The following is a 20,077-nucleotide window of genomic DNA, read 5'->3' as shown; positions in this document are numbered from 1 at the left end:
TGAATCTGTCCAAGTTAGACAGAGGCCAGTAGCCACCACTAAACTCTGCCCCCAGCATGAGAGGAAGCAGATCTGATTGAAAATCATGGTGCTGGTAGGGACTGGATTCTTTACACCCAGATCAGACTGCAACTCTAGCCTAAGCTCCAGCCCCACCTCCAGCATGGAGGAAGCTGGGGGAACTTGCACCAGCCTCTCCAGGCAACTGCAGGCATTTTTGGCTGGCACAGACTAGATAGTCAGACACCTGGGGCTTCATCTCCATCCCCCAATAGGTTAGGAGGGAAGTTGTGTTTCCTTAGCCTCTCTAAGCAACTGCAGCACTTTTGGCCAGCACAATATGGACTGTTGGAGCCTGTGGCTCCATCCCCGCCCCTGTTGGTATAAGAGGTACACAATATCTGCCCAGCTTATCTAGGAAAATGGAGGTGATTTCAGCCAACAGACTGAATAGTCAGATACCTGTGGTTTCATCCCCACCCCCAATGGGATAACAAGGGAGCTGTGTTTCCTCAGCCTCTCTGGTCAACTGTAGGTGCTTTCAAAACCCTCACAGACTGGTCTGTTGAGCATCTGTGCTTCCATCCCCATCCCTTAAAGGGCAGAAGGGAGAATATTCCCTCAGCCTCTCAGGGCAACTTCAGGTGCTTTCAGCCCACACAGATTAGATTTGGGGGCACTCCAGAGGATCTATCCCCACCCATGGCAGTGGAGGAGGGGGGCTGACACTACATTAGTCTACCTGGGCAACTGCAGTCAGTTTGGACCTGCACAGATTAGTTTACTGCTCACACCTGCACCAGGCAGGAGAGGAAAAGGCTTCATCAGTTTCTCCTGGCAACTACAGATGGTCTTGGCCTGCATGGCTTGGATTACTACACATGGCTACAGCTCTGTCCCTACCCCTGGCAGAGGAGAAAGGTGGGAGAAGCTTCATCAGTTTTTGTGGCAACATAGCTCCCATAGCTTACAGTATCAACTATATCTTCCACTCCTACTACACAACCAGCAAGCAAGAAAGGTCAAGAAAGCCCTAAACTAAAAAGAGAAACTGGACACAGAATAAATACATCTAGTAAGCAATATGCCAAGACACCAACAAAAAATTACAAACCATACCAAGAAACGGTAAGATATGACCCAGTCAAAGGGACAACATATGCCTCCAGATGACATAAAGGAGTTGAGACAACTAATCAAAAAAATCTCCTTAATAAATTCAATGAGATGGCTAAAAAAATTAAGGGTATTAGGAAGATACTAGGTGGGCACAAAGAAGAATTTGAAAACAAACATATAAAATAAAAATAGCAGATCTTATTGGAATAAAAGGCACAATAAATGAAATTAAAAATACACTGGAGATGAATAATAAAGCAGATATGAAGAGGCAGAAGAAAGGATTAGGGAGCTTGAAGACATGGCCTCTGAAAGCAAGCATACAAAAGAACAGATAAAGAAAAGAATGGAAAAAATTGAACAGGGTCTCAGGGAACTAAATCATGGCAAGAGACATGCAAACATATGTGTCATACATGTCCCAGAAGGAGAAGAGAAGGAATATTTGAAGTAATATTGGTTAAAAATTTTCCAGCTCTATCGAAAGACAAAAATATCTGTGTCCAAGAAGCACAATCTACTTCTCCAAGACACTTACTAACTAAAATGTCAAATGCCAAAGACAAAGAGAGAATTCTGAGAGCAGCAAGAGAAAAGTGATGCATCACACACAGGGGATAACAATAACATTAAGTGCTGATTTCTCATCAGAAGCCATGGAGACAAGAAGGAAGTGGTATAATATTTTTAAGATACTGCAAGGTGAAAACTGCCAGGTAAGAATCATATATCCAGCAATATTGTCTTTCAAAAATGAGGGCAAGTTTAGAGTATTTGTGGAGAAACAGAAACTGAGAGAGTTTGTAATCAAGAGAACAGCTTTTCAGAAAATATTAAAGGGAATGCTACAGCCTGGAAAGAAATGACAGGACAAAGAGGCTTGGGAGAGAGTCTAGAAATGGAGATTTTATTAGTAAAAGTAACTAAAAGTGTAAAAAGAGTGGTGAAAATAAAATGACATATAAAACCCAAAGGTCAAAATGGGTGAAGAAAGAACTGCCTTTACAGTAATACCATTAAGTGTTAATGGATTAAACTCCCCAATCAAAAGACACAGACTGGTGGAATGGATAAGAAAATATGAGCCATCTATATGCTGTCTACAAGAGATTCACCTTAGACCTAAGGATACCAATAGCGTGAAAGTGAAAGGCTGGAAAAACATATTCCATACATGGAGTAACCAAAAAAAAGCAGGAGTAGCTAAACTTTTATTGGATGAAATAGTCTTTAAAAGCAAAGCTGTTATTAGAGACAAGGAAGGACATTATATATTAATAAAAAGAGCAATTTACCGAGAGAAATAACAATCATAAATATATGTACCTAACCAGGCTGCCATATTACATGAGACAAACACTGGCAAAACTGAAGGGAGAAATAGATGTCTTTACAATAATAGTTGGAGACTTCAATATACTACTTTCAGAATTGAATAGAACATCTGGAGATAGGATCTGTAAAGAAACAGAGAGCTTGAATAATATGATAAATGACTAAACCTAATAGACATTTACAAAACATTGCACACCAAACAGCAGGATATACATTCTTCTCAAGTGCTCATGGATCTTTCTCCAGGATAGACCATATGTTGGGTCACAAAGCAGACCTCAATAAATTCAACAAGAACTAAATTATAAAGAGCACTTTCTCTAATCATAAAGGAATAAAGCTGGAAATCAATAACAGACAAAGGGAAAAAAATATATATGGAGATTGAACAACACACTTTTAAATGATCAGTGGGTCAAAAAAGAAATTGTGAGAGAAATTAATAAATATCTTGAGACAAATGACAACAAGAACACAACATATCAGCAAAGGCAGTGCTGAGAGGGAAGTTTATAGCCCTCGATGTTTACATTTAAGAAGAAAGAGATAAAATCAATGACCTAACTACACAGCTAGAGGAACTAGAAAAAGAACAGCAAACTATTCCCAAAGCAAGCAGAAGGAATCAAATAACAAAGATCAGAGAAGAAATGAAATTGAGAACAACAACAACAACAACAAAAAAAAAACAGTAGAGAGAATTAACAAAATCAAAAGTTGGTTTTTCAAGAATAACAAAATCAACAAACCTTAGCTACACTGACAAAGAAAAAAGAGAGAAGATGCAAATAAATAAAGTAAATTTGCATCTTACTACTAACATGACAGAAATAAAAGAGATCATAAGAGGATACTATGAACAACTCTATGCAAACAAACTAGACAATGTAGATGAAATGGAAAAATTCTGAGGAACATATGAACAACCTACACTCCTACACTGACCCTAGCAGAAATAGAAGACCTCAACAAACCAATCACAAGTAAAGAGATTGAAACAGTCATCAAACACTTCTCCAAAATGAAGAGCTCGTGACCAGATGGTTTCATGGGTATGCTCTACTAAGCATTCAAAGAAGATTTAATACCAGTCTTACTCAAAATCTTCCAAAAAACTGAATAAGAAGAAACACTATCAAATTCATTCTATGAAGACATTATCACCCTAATACTAAATTCAGATAAAGACTTAATGAAAAAAGAAAATTAGAGACCCATTTCCCTAATGAATATGGATGCAAAAATCCTCCAAAAAAATACTTGCTAATCAAATCCAAAAACACATTAAAAGAATTATTCATCATGATCAAATGGGTTTTATACCCAGCATGCAAGGGTGGTTCAACACAAGAAAATCAATCAGCATAATATACCACATTAATAAATTAAAGGAGAAAAATCACATGATCCTCTCAATTGATGCAGAAAAGGCATTTGACAAAATACAGCATCCATTACTGATAAAAATACTACAAAAGATAGGAATGAAAGAAATGTTCTCAACATTATAAAGGCCAGATATGAAAAACCCACAGCTAACACTATGCTCAATGGTGAAAGACTGAAAGCTGTCCCATTGAGATTGGGAACAAGACAAGGATGCCCACTGTCACCACCATTGTTCAGTAGAGTACTAGAGGTTCTAGCTAGAGCAATGAGGCAAGAAAAAGAAATAAAAGACACCCAGATCAGAAAGGAAGAAGGAAAACGTTCATTATTCTCAGATGATATGGTCCTATACCTAGAAAGTTCTGAAAAATCTACAACAAAGCTGCTAGAGCTAATAAACTATTTCAGCAGAGAGGCAGGATACAAGATTAGTATGGAAAAATCAGTAGAGTTTCTATGCACAAGTAATGCACTATCTGAGGAGAAGGGCAGGAAAAAAATTCCTTTTACAACAGCAACATAAAGAATCAAATATATAGGAATAAACTTTACCAAGGATGAAAAGTGCTTGTATTCAGAAAACTACAAAGCATTGCTAAAAGAAATTTTAAAAGACCTAAATAAATGGAAGAATATTCTATGGTCATCATGGATAGGAAGACCAAATATTGTTAGGATGTCAATTCTACCTAAATTGATATACAGATTCAGTGCAATCCCAATAAAAATTTCACCAGCATTTTTTTTAAAGAAGTAGAAAACACTATTATCAAATTTATTTGGAAGGATAACAGGCCACAAATAGCCAGAAACATTTTAAAAAGGAAGAGCAAAGGTGGAGGACCTCACTTCCAGGTTTTAAATCATATTACCTAGCTACAGTGGTAAAAACAGCATGGTACTGACATAACGATAGACATAAAGTCCAAGGGAACTGAATTGATGGTTCAGAAACAGACCCTCACATCTGTGGTCAAGTGATTTTTGACGAGGCTGTCAAACCCACCCAACTGGGGCAGAAAAATCTAGTCAACAAATGGTGCTGGGAGAACTGGATATCCATAGTCAAAAGAAAGAAAGAGGACTCCTATCTCACACTTTATACAAAAATTAACTCAAAGTGGATCAAAGACCTAAATATAAGAGCAAGAACCATAAAACTCCTAGAAGAAAATGAGAGGAAATGTCTTCAAGACCTGGTGGTAGGTGGTGGTTTCTTAAACCAAAGCACAAGCAATGAAAGAAAACTTAAACACCTTTGTGATTTGAAGGACTTTGCCAGAAAGGTGAAAAGGCAGCACACTATATGGTACAAAATATTTGGGAACCAATATCCAATACAGGTTTGATTTCCATTCTATATAAATAGATCATACAACTCAACAATAAAAGAGCAAACAATCCAATTAAAAATGGGCATTTCTCCAAAGAAGAAATACAAATCACCAAAAAGCACATGAAAAAATATTTAATAGCATTATTAGGGAAATGCAAATCAAAATGGCAATGAGATATCATTTAATGCTGCATAGAATGGTCATTATTATTATAAAAAAACAGAAAACAATAAGTGCTAGAGAGGATGTGGAGAAACAGGAACACTCCTTCAGGGTTGGTGGGAACGTAAAATGGTATAGCCACATGGAAGTCAGTTTGACATTTCCTCAGGAAGCTAAATATAGAATTGCCATATGATCCAGCAATGCCTCTACTAAGAATAAATCCAAAAGAACTGAAGACTGTGACACAAACAGACATTTACACGCTGATATTCATAGCAGAATTATTCACAGTTGCCAAAAGATGGAAACAACCCAAGTGTCCATCAACCAATGAATGGATAAATGAAATGCGGTATATATATACAATGGAATATCATGCTGCTGTAAGAAGAAATGAAATTGAGACATATATGATAACATGGATGAACCTTGAAGACATTATGTTAAGGGATATAAGCCAGACAAAAGAACAGATATTGCATGCTCTCACTAATACGATCTAAATAAGAAGAATAAATGCATGGAGTTAAAATATAGAGTATAGGGTATTAGGAGATAAGAGGAGGGCTGAGAAGGTGTACTGATGCTTAACGTATGTAGAAGTTTTAACAAACTTGACTGTAAAAGTGTGGAAATGGATAGTTGATGGCAATAGATTATAGTGAGTAAAACTAATGCAGCTGGTTTATAAATGGGCTATTGGGTGAAAAGGGTAGTCTAGGGATGCAAATGTCAATTGAAAGAAAGCTAGAGAATAATCTAGGGACTGAATAACATAGTGAACCCAGAGGTGGATGAGAACTGTGGTTAATAGGACAAATACAGGAATGCCTTTCTGTGAACTAGAACAAATATGCATCACTATTGCAAGGTGGTAAGAATGTGGCGAAGCATGGGAAAATACAATTAACATAACCTATGGACTATAGTTAACAGCAATACTGTAATATTCTTGCATCCATGCCAAAGATGTACTGTATTAATGGTAGGGGAGGTGGGAATGGGAGGGATATACCAAATGTACACTGTGGAACAAGGTGGTAATAGTCTGATGGTGTTATCTTGTCATCTATAGCAAATGTTCCACAACAAGGTGGTATGTCGGTGGAGGGGTGTTGTATGGGAATTCCACACATGAGCATGACTGTTTTGTAAGTTCACAACCTCTCTAATAAAAATATACTTTTTAAAAAGCAATTTAGCGCATAAACACTTAAATTTTACCTGTATGGTGTGAGAATCACTGGCTTGTCCAAGAATTTCCAGGAGTACTGGATCAGATACAAAGAAGAATCTTGGAAACAGTAATCGCTTCTTCTCCAAATACCTTTAAAATAAAGTCAACAGGATGTTACCAAACTATTTTTCATCAAAACTCTCTATTTTTTTTAGTCAAAACATAATCACAATATCTTCAATAAGATAATAATGAAATACCCATAATCATTTCCCATTTGTTTCCAGAACGTTTGGTTAGAAACAAAGATGACACTTGAGAAGACAAATGGAAAACAAGAAAGAGATTCAGAGCAAGGCTGCCCCATTATCTACTGTTTTCTCCTTTCTAATCAAGAGTCCTCTTGTGACCTTTCTATTTAAACCTCATGGCTTAAACCCAGAGTGGACACATAACTCATCTCCAAATCAGAACATTTTGGCAATGAAAGGGGGGACAATTAATTAACCATTAAGCCAGGCACAGGTATAAACTTGGACTGAACTAGGCAAATCGTGATATATCGTCATGTTATTTCAAATAGAAATTGAGACTGAAGTGCCTTTTAAGAAAATTATCCATGAAGTTGTCTGGTTAACAGCTCTCTTGGTGCACATCTTTACTCCATGCCTGTAGTGGGTTGAATGGTGGCTCCCCAAAAGTTATATCCATGTCCTATTCCCCTATGAATCTGACCTTATTTGGAAAAAGAATCTTTGCAGATGTAATGAGGTTAAGGATTTTGAGATGAAGGCATGCTGGATTATCTGGGTGGACCCTAAATCCAATGACAAGAATCATAAGAGACACACAGGGAAGAGAAGAGAAGTCCATATGAAATGGAGGCAGGTATTGGAGTGATGTAGCCACAAACCAAGGAAAGCCTGGAGCCACCAGAAACTGAAAGAGGCAAAGAAGGATTCTCCTCTGTAGACTTCCAAGGGAGCAGGTCCCTGCTGACACCTTGATTTACAACTTCTGTCCTCCAGAGCTGTGAAAGAATAAATTTCTGTTTTTTTTAAGCTACCAGGTTGGTAGCAATTTGTTACAAAAGTCCCAGGAAACTAATCTAATGCTTTAATCTACCCAACTCAAATGTCTCTTTCATGGAAAAATTAAATTTATGTGAAATTTTAAATTCTTATTCCCACCACCACCATTACTACCAAACTAAACATGTAGCCAATACTATTAACTTGTTTGGGATAAAATACAATCACACATAAAATAAAAAGTAATGGACAATGGGTATGGGGAAAGGCAGGAAGAGATGAGAGGTGGAGGCGTCTTCGGGACATGGAGCTGCCCTGGATGGTGCTTCAGAGGTAATCACCGGACATTGTAAATCCTCACAGGGCCCACTTGATGGAATAGAGGAGAGTATGGGCCATGATGTGAACCAATGTATATGAGGTGCAGAGGTGCCCAAAGATGTACTTACCAAATCCAATGGATGTGTCATGATGATGGGAACGAGTGTTGTTGGGGGGGGGGGGAGAGGGGGGGTGGGGGGGTGGGGTTGAATGGGACCTCACATATATATTTTTAATGTAATATTATTACAAAGTCAATAAAAAATAAAAAAATTAAAAAAATAAAAATAAAAAATAAAAAGTAATTTAAAAATTAAACTCTTACCCTGTAAGTGATTTCTGACATACTTCTAATTGTTCATGTAAATGAGGTAAAAGTTGTCCCATGGTTTCATCTCCAACACAGCAACTGATCACATTGGGATTCTCATGAGCACGCTGCATTATTTTTATCCATGACTTGTCAATATTCTGAAAACGTTTTGCTTCCTAAAAACAAATCCATAGTCATAAAAGATTAGCATTTGGATAATTGGATAAAGCTGAGTTTTCACTTTTGAATTTCCTAGTATTTCTTCAAATTAGCCTCTCTTAATCTTTACTTAATTTGAAGGGACAATTTTTTTTCATCTTCATTCATTCTGAGCAGCATAGTGGGGTTTATTGTTTGTTTGTTTCCTTACATTTAATACATTCATCAGAGAGCCACATGATTAATTTGCAAAGCTGCCAACATGGAGTTCAAATCTAGATTTCAGTACCCAAGTGTTCTGGTCTGGTGAACAAACTGATGAAGTATGAAACTAATTTGATTTCAGGATCCTTGGAACAATTACAGCTCAATAATACACAGGAGGGAAAAAACAGTAAAAACCTCAAAAAAAAGTTTCATTTGCATTTTTGGAAATAGAAATTTTCTATTTAACTATGGATGAATTAAGCTTTGCATTCAATTGCAAAAATGCCTCTAGAAATCACCATAATCTGGCCTCTTCAAAAAAAAACATGCAACTTTCTCATTAAAAACAAAAACAATATTTTTTAGTTTTATGTTTTGAAAATGTGTTACAAAAGGAAATCAGCATTTTTTAAAAACCCTTTTATCATTTTATTCAACTAAGTTTTTAGCAACAAAATCTTTGTATTCTAAAATAAGAAAATATTATTAAAAATAGTTAATCTGAATATTCAATTTAGGCTAGTCTCATGGAAACTTTAAGTTCAATGAACATTATAGCATACATGTTTCTTGGTTAGATATAAAATAATGAAGGTAACAATTTAATAAATTTTAAAAACTTTATATCCTTAATTTTTAATTTATATAAACCCTGTTTGTAGATATAGAAATTCAGGAAGAGAAGATTCAATTTTAATTTAAAAAGAGGAAAATTTCCTTCACAGAATAATACTAACATTTATTTAAAAGGCCTCAAAAGACTGTGTTAAAATTTTTGTTCTAGGCTTCTCTTTTCTGGCCCCACAGTATGCTTCTGATCTGGTATTAGATTAACTAATGGTTAGTTGCACTTAAAGAATAAAGATTAATTTTAATACAGCTCTCAGAGGAATATGGTAAGGTTAACTTGTGGAAGAGATAGACCACTATAATTTAACAGCACCTTGAGATTATTCACTGAAAACGTGAGTTTCTTCTTTCTGCTAGAGTAAATCCAAGCAGGCAGGATTGTTTCTGTTTCGTTTTGTTTGTTTGTTTACTTTTCCTATAAAGGGCCACATAGTAAATATTTTAGGTTTTGTGGGCCATATGGACTCTGGTAAAACTACTCACCTCTGCTATTGTAACAGCAGCCATAGACTATAAGTATACAAAGGAGTGTAGCTATGTTCCAATACAATTTTATTTACAAAAGTAGATGAATGGGTCAGATTTGGGCCATAATTTGCCATCCCTGATGTAAATAATCAAGACTTGACCATACATCTTTGTGAAGACTTTTACAGAGACATATAGACAACACACACCAAATTATCCAATCGGTGTCACAAAAGCCATAGTTACCTGAGGCAGTTGTTTGGCAATATCTCCACCTACAAAAACAGCTTCAAGATAAACCCAAAGGTTCTGTACTACCAACCACTCTTCAATTATATCTGAGGAAGTAGACAATTTATAAACCCAGTTCTGGATAGTCTTTTTAAATGGAGCATTATATCTAAAAAGCAAGAATGGGAAACATTATATTCCAAGGGAGATTTAGAAAACAGTATGGCCTAATGAAGTAATATACAGGAGACACATTCCTTTGGAAATGAATGTTTTGTCCTAAAAGGGCAATTCCTATTAAATTTCATAGAGCTAACAAGATTTTTGCTCCTTTATGAATAAAATTCATATAATTATCATTATCCACTAATTGCTCACATATGGCAGTCATAGAGTAGGAAAATGGGCCAAGTTTTATGCCCCAGAGGTCCAGCAAAGGAATTGTGCTGGTTGCCTCTGGGAGTAAAAGGAAACCAAGGAATAAGACAGTTTTCCAAATTTTTGCAAACCAAATCCAAGCAGAAACTGCATGTGATAATAACACAAAGGACACTGTTAGTTACTAGTCTGTGGAACTACTGAAAAGAAACTAGTATCCAGGGATTTTCCTTTTATGGGTGGTCTTTCAGTCTTCATCATGCCAGCACATGGACCATCTCTAAAGAGACGAGACAGATCAGATGCCCCAGAGGTCAGGATAGGGTTAAGGTATTACCAGGTTCCGCTGGAGAAAGGGTGCCACAAGGCCAGGGTCAAGCTTACAGGTGCTCTTCCAATCCTTAGACTGCTAATTTCACCAGGAACTGCAACTAGATTCTGCAGTACTACAGACACAGGATAGCTACCTCAAAATAGTATGGTTCCCGCTTTTCTAATCATCTGAACTGGCTGAAGGGTTTTATGAAAATAAAAGGTGTCTAGAAAGAAGGGAACAAGGAAAGATGAGAAATAGAGTGGATGCATGGAGGAAGTGATGGAAAGCTGTGGAATAAAGACCCCAATTACCCACAGTTGAATCAAAAGCTTGCCTCAACCGGGGGGGGGGGGGGGGGGGCTCTGTCGTGGTCCCTAGGGGAGCAGCAGCAGTCCCCCAGGTGCAACGGTAAGGACCAGGAAGGAATGAGGGTCCAACAGTGAGCCCTTGATACTAATGACTATGCTTGTGAGCCTATACACCTGAAATAAGAACAAGGCCTAGAGCAGCACTGTGCCTAAGAGTTCCCTCCTGACAGCCTCCGTGTTACTCAATGTGGCCAGTCTCGAAGCCAAACTCAGCATGTAAATGCAATGCCTTCCTCCCAGCGTGGGACATGACACCCGGGGATAAGCCTCCCTGGTACCGAGGGATCACTACCAAGTACCAGCTGATGACGTAACTAGAAAATGACCTTAAATTAAAGGTTCAATGCGGACCAGCAGAATATCCCTGTCTACATATAATAACAGGAGTTAAAAATGCTGTTTGACCTAAAGTAAGGGGGAAATGGAAAAGACAAATGAGTTCATATGGCTATGAGTTTCTGAAAAAAAGAGTCTGGAGGTTGTCAGAAGGATTGCCCTTATGCACACCTGAGCAGAGTCTCAGAGACAGATAAAGTAGATACAACCCCAGGTATTGGTCCTTTTGAGGGCTAAAGAGACCCACAGGTTCTATGGTCATGGCAGATGGGGTTCACTGCCTTGCCAGTTGGCCCTTCTTTGGTGCTGGTGTTTCTGCGTGATGGAGCTGGACTCAGATGGGATCTCTTTTCACGAGACTTTCATGCTACTTTACTGCAATTGTAGTTGGTGCTGGGGCTTAAGATATATCTAGGGGATTTAAATCTCTGGACTGACAATATGACAGCCAGGCCCTGAGCCTCAACAGACTTCGGCTTCTACACTCTGATTTATTGGACTTACTCCACTCAGCTAACATGGAGGTGAAGAATGTCAACCACCACACCATGGAGCCTAGAGTACCTACAACTAAAAGCGGGAGGATTGCACCCAATATCCATGTGGAATCTAAACCCCCTCTTGACATAGATGTGGAATGGACTCAACCAAGTCAAGGTCCACAGGAAGGAGGAATACAGTAAGGATCAGAGTGGACTTAATGATATTCTATTCATGAACTATTGTGGTTAATAATCGAGAAAATGTGACATTGATGTGGAAAAAGTGGCCATGGTGGCTGCTGGGTGCGGGGAATGGGAGGAAGAGAAGAGATGTGGAGGCATTCTCGGGACTTGGTGTTGTCGTGGGTGGTGCTCCAGGGACAATCGCCGGATGTTGTATGTCCTCCCATGGCCAACTGGATGGAACATGGGAAAGTGTGGGCTATGGTGTGGAACACGGGACATGGGGTGCAGCGATGCCCGGAGATGTACTCACCAGATGCAATGGATGTGACATGATGATGGGGGAGAGTGTTACTGTGGGGGGAGTGGTGGGGTGGGGGTGGTGGGGGCGAATGGGAACCTCATATTTTTTTTTAATGTAATATCTTTTAAAAAAATGAATTGAGTAGAATTTAGGAAAAAAAAAAAAAGCTGGCCTCAGTTTGTGGCAATGACAATTTTGATGTGGTATAATGGCACTCCCTGATGTGTGTGATACTTATTGGCTAGAGATGTACAACTTTTCTTGATCCAGGACTGGGTGACTTGAAGGTGTTCATATACAGAATGGAGTTCTTCTGGATACAGTCTACTGCCTGAGTGAAACCGGTAACTTCTCTGGAATCATGCTTTATATATGGAGGTATAAAGAGAGTTATACAAAAATTAATCCAGGCAAGAAGGCAATCCAATTGTTCGAGTAATAAGTTTTTCCCACCACCCAATTTATACTGTCCACCTGCCTACTGGTCTAAAGCTGGAAGGCAGGCAATAGGTGACACCATGCCTTAAGTACCATCAAAGCGCAGATTAAGATGATGTGATGGTTAATTTTGTATGTCAACTTGGTTAGTTTATGGTGTTTGCTCAAGCAGCACTGTTAATGTGAGGGTATTTCATAAATGATGTGAATCAGTTACCTGATTGCCTCTATGGCTGATTACAGTTACAATCAACAAAGGAGACTGCCTCCAGCAATGAGAGGAGTCTCCTTCAACCAGTGAGCTTTAAAGCAAGAACTGAGGACCTCAGCAGTCTGAGAGAAGAATATCTCTACTTCTCCTGGGGAACTCAACGTCAACTTCCTGGAGTTTCCAACCTGTGGCTTCTCCTGAAGAATTCAGCTTCACCTTCACGTTTCAAACTTGCAAACTGCTCTACAGAATTAGGATTTGCCCATCCCCATGGTCATGTGAACTAATTCCTCTAACAATTCTCTCTCTCTCTCTCTCTCTCTCTCTCTCTCTCTCTCTTTCTACACACACATACACACACACATATAAAGAAACTATCAGTTCTGTTTCTCTAGAGAATTTTGAATAATACGGGTGGGCATTTCATGGAGTTGATACACCTTGTTATTTGAGGTCAAAAATGGTCCTGCATAGAAAATAAAAAGAGTAATCTTAGATGGTATGTAACTTTCTAATATAAAGAAAGGAGATGTTATAATAAAGCTAACATAACCAGTTCCTTTGGCCAGATATCTGCACTGTACCTTCATTGCACAACTTTGCAGTGGAATATGTCATGCCTAATAGGAAAGTCCACAAAACCCCACAGAACCAGGCAACATTGAAAAGCTTCAGAGGTCCACCTAGGAAGTATCATATCCAGGCAATATTTAAAGTCAAGCCTCACCCACAGAGATAAACTAAAACCACATCAGGTAGTCTCCTAAAGACCCAGCAGACATTGGCTGCTACAAAGTCAGTCTGTGGTTGGTTCTGATAGAGGTTTTCTGGATCCACTTGGTGCTGCAAAATTCTTTAGAAAAAGAATTTCCCAGAATGGGGTGACTTCTTAGAACTCTGTACACTCTGGCTTTCTAGCAGGACTTCAGCACTGACTTTACTAATATTATTTCTAGTACATAAGTAATAAGTACTATACTGATCAGATTATGTCCAAGTAAATGTGCAATTAAGAAGGCCTTCAAATTCCTGATTTCCTTGGCCACAGACAATGTTCAGGTCTATCTCCAGCCCTTCTTCAGGAAATCAGTCATTCAGGAAATTAGTATGGCAAAATTTGCAATTAACCATGGGGAAGTAGTAGCCCATGAAGTTAAAGAACCACTGAATATCCTATGGTCACCATGCCAGGATCATCCCAATTCTCTGACAGCAGAGGATGCACCCTAGGACCTTAACTTCAGTGAGTTCAACCCAGAATTCCCATTAGGAACTTTGTGGATTAGTACATCATCCAAATATAAGACTGCAGGAAGCCATTTATTAATAGAAATCCCAACCTGGAGGAGAGGTATTAGAATTTCCTTGTTCCCTGGAAATTGATTTCTGGTAATGATGAGGGTGTGGCACATTTGATAGGTGTATTGGGATGAAGAACAGTCAAGAGCTACTGTATGGTTAGCTATGGGACTAGAGGTCGCTGCTGCCCAGACCAAAGACCTGAGAGAACACTTAATATGAGTATTGAAGTTTCCCGAAGCTGTGCTTGAGATCACAGTCCCCTTTGAGCTGGGCTGGTAGTTGAACAGAGTGCCTCATTTAGCCACAGTAAACCCTGCACAGATATGGCTGCTTTTCACATAAAAAATACAGGTCTGTAAATGCCAAGCCCCCAGTTGTGTATTCCTTTCTTGTTATGGCCAGCCTACCTTTGCTGGGCCACTGGGTGGACACTTGAAGGGGTTTAGCCAAGGAGGATAATGATGACAGATCAGAAGAACAAAAAAGAGAGAAGGTAAAATAAAGAGGTCCTCTCATTGGGTAGCCAAGATGTTTAGGAGATAACCTCACAATTTGAGGGGAGGAAATTTTGAGGGAACCCACCAGAAAAAATGGGGAGGAGAGATGAGTCCATTAAATGAGAGAAGGAGGCCATTACTATTAGGGAAAATAGATAGTTCAAATAGGGGCGTCAAGAGTTAGCTGCTTGGAGCAGAATCCTATGCAAAACTGGACTTTTATCTACTATTTTATAACCATAAACACCAAATGTAAAACCTTCTTACTGAAATTGTAAAATTACCTGTTGCTTAGTAAAGAACCTAAGACCATTAAACTATCCTCCATCAAGGTGATAATTTCTCCCGATTCGGTTCCTTTGAGCAGGAGCTCTCCCTTTCCCTTAAACGCTGCAAAACTCAGGTTCTGGTTGGTCCAGTTCTCAATCACCTGAGTCAGCTTGGCTTCAATATCCTTCTCCTTAATGGCTGATATGCAAATATCCTTCGGGGGAAATATCAAAGAATATGTCACAAAATTCCAGCTACAAATTAAATGTGTCATAAAATCACAGACTTTTAAACCTTGAAACGGACCTAGAAGTCATCTAGTTCATTTAGTCATTTTAAAGCCAAGAAAGCTGAGGCACAAAATCATTAAGTTGCAGATTTGAATTAGAACCTTACGATACTCCAATGACTAATTTAATTACTGTACCACTCAGTTCATAACATGAGATAATGTAACTTAAATCATTTTTTACTGTATTTTTTATTAGAGTGAGTTTTTTGTTGTTGTTAGAATGGAGATAATCATAACTGCTGTGTCTATCTCAGAAGCTTGCTATGAGAATCAAATGAGAATATATGTGAAAGTCCTTTGAAATCTTAAAGCAACATGTAAATATTACTATATTCCTGACAATTCTGACCCTAATCTGTCTAACTCATCTGCTTAAAAGTCAATTTTTTTCTCATGGGTTTCCTATTTTCCTGAGAAATCTTCACATGAAAGTCTCAAAATGGAAGATAAAAGTAAGGTATTTTCCCAACAATGCCTCAATTTATTTTGAATGCTTAGAACCACAGGACCACAGAAATGAAAAGAAGCTTAAAGGTGCAAGATATTTCCACAAATAATTATATGAATTAGTGTGTGATGAAAGTCGTAAGACTGGTATGAACCACTGTGAGTTCTGAGGGGGAGAAATGACTTCTGCCTGAGGTGACCAGGAAATGCTTCATAGAGGAGACAGTGTTTGATAGTAAGTGGGATTCCAACATGGGGTCACTGGTGAGAAAGAGGACATTCTCCATGGAGGAAAGGTCTTCCTTTAGAGGTGGAAAATAAAGGTATCAATCTGTAGCAATATTAATCCAGCTCAGTTAATGGGAGGGAACAAAGGACAGAACAATAGGATATATCTGAAAGCTAGTAGACTATTGATGTAGACAATAAATACTGAGAATCTGTTTGGGTTACCAATAGTTAATAATTAAATCCTAGAATTCTTTCAAAGCACAAACTATGAATATTCTTTTTTTTTAAAAGATTTATTTTCTATTTATTTTTCTCCCTACTTATAAGTAAAAAACCTACTTATAAGAATGAGATAGTCCCCAAAGATTTTTTAGCTCTTCAATTGTTTCCTTCAATAGTATTTTAGTGACATTTATTAATCAGACAAAAATATTTGAAAGCAAAACTTCAGGTGTACATGTGCTGTTAAAAAGGGCAGAGGGGGGCAGAAAATCCAAAATCATTTTTATGGGAGATTTCCGATCATGATTAGTATTAGTCAGCCAAAGGGATGCTGATGCAAAATACGAGAAATCTGCTGGCTTTTATAAAGGGTATTTATCTGGGGTAGAAGCTTACAGTTACAAGGCCTCCCTCACCAGAATTTATTGCCACATGTTAGAGCAAGATGGCTGCCAATGTCTGTAAGGGTTCAGGTTTCCTGAGTTCCTCTCTTCTGAGCTCAGCTGCTCTGTTAGCTCCACAAATCCAGCTGTAGACTATTAGGGGAATGGCTTGTTTCTCTTCCTGGAGCCTTCTCTCTTTCCTCGTGAGTAAACTCCACTGTGCTTACTTCCTGGGGCTCCAGCTCAAGACTTGAACCTCCTTTCTCTGTGGTGCAGTTTCTCTGTGAGGCCTATTGACATGGCCCAATCAAAGCCTTAATCATTATTTAATCAAGTAAAAGTAAAATCTCTGAATCCAATACACTCTAATATGCCCAGAGGAAAAGACCAGTTTACAAACATAATCCAATATTTCTTTTTAAAATTCAACAATAATATCAAACTGCTACTACTCCACCCTCTGAATTCCAATAAGACATTACAATTTCAAAAAACCTTAAATCAGTAATAATACTAAGTACAAAATCACATCATAATCAGTTTAAAGAAATAATTTGTCTTTGGGCAAAGTCCCATCTGCTATAGACCTCTGAAAGTTACAAAATAATTTATCTGCTTCCAGTACACAAATGGGCAGACAAAGGATAAACATTTTCATTACAAAAAGGAGAAATTGGGAGGGAAAAATGAATTATGGGTCCAGAAGAGTTCAGTAAATCTGCAGGGCAGTCTCCATTTGATTTAAAAGTCTGAGAGTCATTCTTAAGACGATTTCTTCTCTCTCGGGTCTTTTGGGAACTCATCCTTTCCACAGGCTTGCCTGATGGCCATTTCTTTGTCCTGCCCTCATCAAGCATCTGGATGTCAACCAAGCTCCAGAGCTCATTCTCAAAGAGCATTAGGGTGATTGCCAGACTTTACCCAATCTTTGGGTTAGAGACTTAACCTGCCTAGTACAGTGACGTGAAGACAACATCCTCCCTAGCCTTTGGCATATAGGCTCAACCCACTCAGAGCAGCGAGATAACCGCCTGGCTTTCTCTAATCCATGGGGGACAGGTCTATCCCTCTCAGATCTATGGGTTGTTGACCTCAATCTCCTAATGCTTGAGGAATGTGCTCCACCCTCTCTGGACCTTGGGGTGGCAAAACTACCTGAACATCAGATGGGAACATCCATCCTCTTCAAATGCTGGGGTAAACTCACCCTTTCTGTACACAAGGGTAGATTTCCTCTCTTCATCCTAGGCAATGTTTTAATTCCAGATCTCAGCTTCCATGGTTTTCCTCTTAAAGCTGTTTCTCCTTCAATCTCTCTTTTCCATGTCCCTTTTAGTACCAAACTGACAGTGGTTTTGTTCATATAGCTCTCTCAAAAAGTCTGTTGGTTTAGCATGCAGGAAGCAGGGGTCCAAGCCATCAGACAGCCAGACTTTCCACAAGTCTTTCCTAGATAACTGAATCTTCAATCCTGATTTACAAGTTCCAAGTTTAGTTAAGTCCTTACATGGGGCACTGTATTCTGGGGACTGGATTTCCAGAGGCTTAGAATTTCCAGAATCAGTTTCTAGCTTCTTTGTGCCCAACAGTCCAGTCCTCAACTTATCTCTCTCATCTAGCATTTTGTTATAAGCTGCAAGGAGAAGCCAAACTGCATTCTCCACATTTACCTTGGAAAGTTCTTCAGCTAAATGCCCAGGCTTGCCATTTTCAAATGCTGCCTTCCATAAAATATCAGGAGTCAATCTTGCTAAGTTCTCTGCAACTTTAAAACACAGATCGCCTTTCCTCCAGTTTCCAACAATAATTTCATCATTTACTTCTAAGGCATCAACATAAAAAGTCTCTTTAGCACCCATATTGCTATCAACAGACACTTCAAAGCAATCTAGGCCTTTTCCATCAATTCCTCCAAAAAATACCACTTACCCACATATAAAACCACTCTAGCATTTTGGTAATTGCAAAACCATGACCCCACTCTCTAGTACCAAATTCTATAGTATTAGCCAAAGGGGTGCTAATGCAAAAAAATACCAGAACTCTGCTGGCTTTTATAAAGGGTATTTATTTGGGGTAGAAGCTTACAGTTAGCAGGCCATAAAGAACAAGTTGCCTCCCTCACCAGAATTTATTGCCACATGTTAAAACAAGATGGTACACCAACGTCTGAAGAATTCAGGCTTCCTAGGTTCCTCTTTGCCCAGGGCTTGCCTCTCTCCAGACTCAGCTGATCTGTTAGTTTCACAAGGCCAGCAGTAGACTATTAGGTAATGGCTTGTTTCTCTTCCAGGGCCTTCTCTCTTTCCTCATGACCAAGCTCCTCTGTGCTTACTCCCCAGGGCTCCAGCTCAAGACTTGAACCTCCCTTCTCTGTGGTGCAGTTTCTCTGTGAGTCCTACTGATGTGGCCCAAGCAAAGCCTTAATCATTATTTAATCAAGTAAAAGTAAAATCTCTGAATCTAATATACTCTAATATGCCCAGAGGAAAAGACCAGTTTACAAACATAATCCAATATTTCTTTTTGGAATTCATCAATAATATCAAACTGCCACAATGGTGTAGATCCTCTACTCCAAACACACAGAATATTGGATAAAAGGCAAAAAAAAAAAAAAAAAAGTAAAAATCAAACATAGCCGGACTGTAAAACAAGATAAACATCTCCATGAATCAGAAGTGGAAAAGATAGGCAAACCAGTTTGTGGAAATGAAGCACAGGCCCGAGGGCTGGTGAGCAGTGGGCAGGCCTTTGATTCTTGTAGTGTAAAGGATACTAAAAGTGGTCTGTATAAGAGGGAGCATCAGGGCTGGGATCTGGATCTCTCTACTTGTGGAAGAAGGCAAAAGCTGCATCCAGTTGATCTCTGGGCATCGAGAAGAAATAAAGCTGTGGAGTCAGTGGATAGAGTGACACAAACACAGTCCTACAACCAGGGCTGAACCAAATCATCTCATCCTGGATCTGCCAGAGCATCCAGAATAGGGATATAAACTCCAGTTCTAACATCTGATTCTAGACCTGGGGCTGAGGGGAGAAGGGAGGGGGTCAGGCAGTAGAAGAAACCGTAAAACTACTAGAGAAGGAAGGCTAAGACACAGAAGGAGAGAGAGAAGCAATTTTAACAAACTATAAAGCCAAAAAATTTTAAAACCTGCCATTCAAAATAAGCATCCAAAAAATGAAAATTCCCAAACCCTGAAAAAAATCTAATGCTCAGAAAGACTGCCAACATAAAAATAATCAGAGCACAAATGAAGTCTAGGTGAAATTAATTTTATGGAACAATTTGAAAAAATCTTTATGTTTAATCTGGGGGAAGGTTGGAGTATAGGGAGACAGAAATGAAATAATACTGGTCATGAATTGATAACTGTTGAAGCAAGGGGATCTTTACTTCAGTATATGCTTGAAATTTTCCATAATAAAAATTGAAAAGTAATTATGTTTAGTATACTCAAAGAGACGAATGAAGAACCATATCTATAAAAAGGACAGGAAAAAAAAAAGTAGAAATGAAACAAGATGAGAC

At 38.6% G+C, this 20,077-nt stretch overlaps 1 protein-coding gene across 1 annotated transcript in view; it reads right to left on the bottom strand.

Moving 5' to 3' along the window:
- Nucleotides 1–20,077, bottom strand: part of DNAH8 (dynein axonemal heavy chain 8) — a 467,072-nt gene that overhangs the window by 193,863 nt on the left and 253,132 nt on the right. The window contains exons 40-43 of the mRNA XM_071218442.1: nt 14,982–15,181; nt 9,898–10,051; nt 8,200–8,363; nt 6,570–6,672 (exon numbers count right to left, since the gene is read on the bottom strand). Coding sequence (XP_071074543.1) covers nt 6,570–6,672; nt 8,200–8,363; nt 9,898–10,051; nt 14,982–15,181 — 621 coding nt within the window. The remainder of the gene's footprint in view (nt 1–6,569; nt 6,673–8,199; nt 8,364–9,897; nt 10,052–14,981; nt 15,182–20,077) is intronic.

This window comes from Dasypus novemcinctus, chromosome 11 (genome assembly GCF_030445035.2).
Source record: "Dasypus novemcinctus isolate mDasNov1 chromosome 11, mDasNov1.1.hap2, whole genome shotgun sequence".
NCBI classification, from domain to species: domain Eukaryota; kingdom Metazoa; phylum Chordata; class Mammalia; order Cingulata; family Dasypodidae; genus Dasypus; species Dasypus novemcinctus.
The sequence above is the reverse complement of the archived record's forward strand: the minus strand, read 5'-3'. Positions and strand labels throughout refer to the sequence as shown.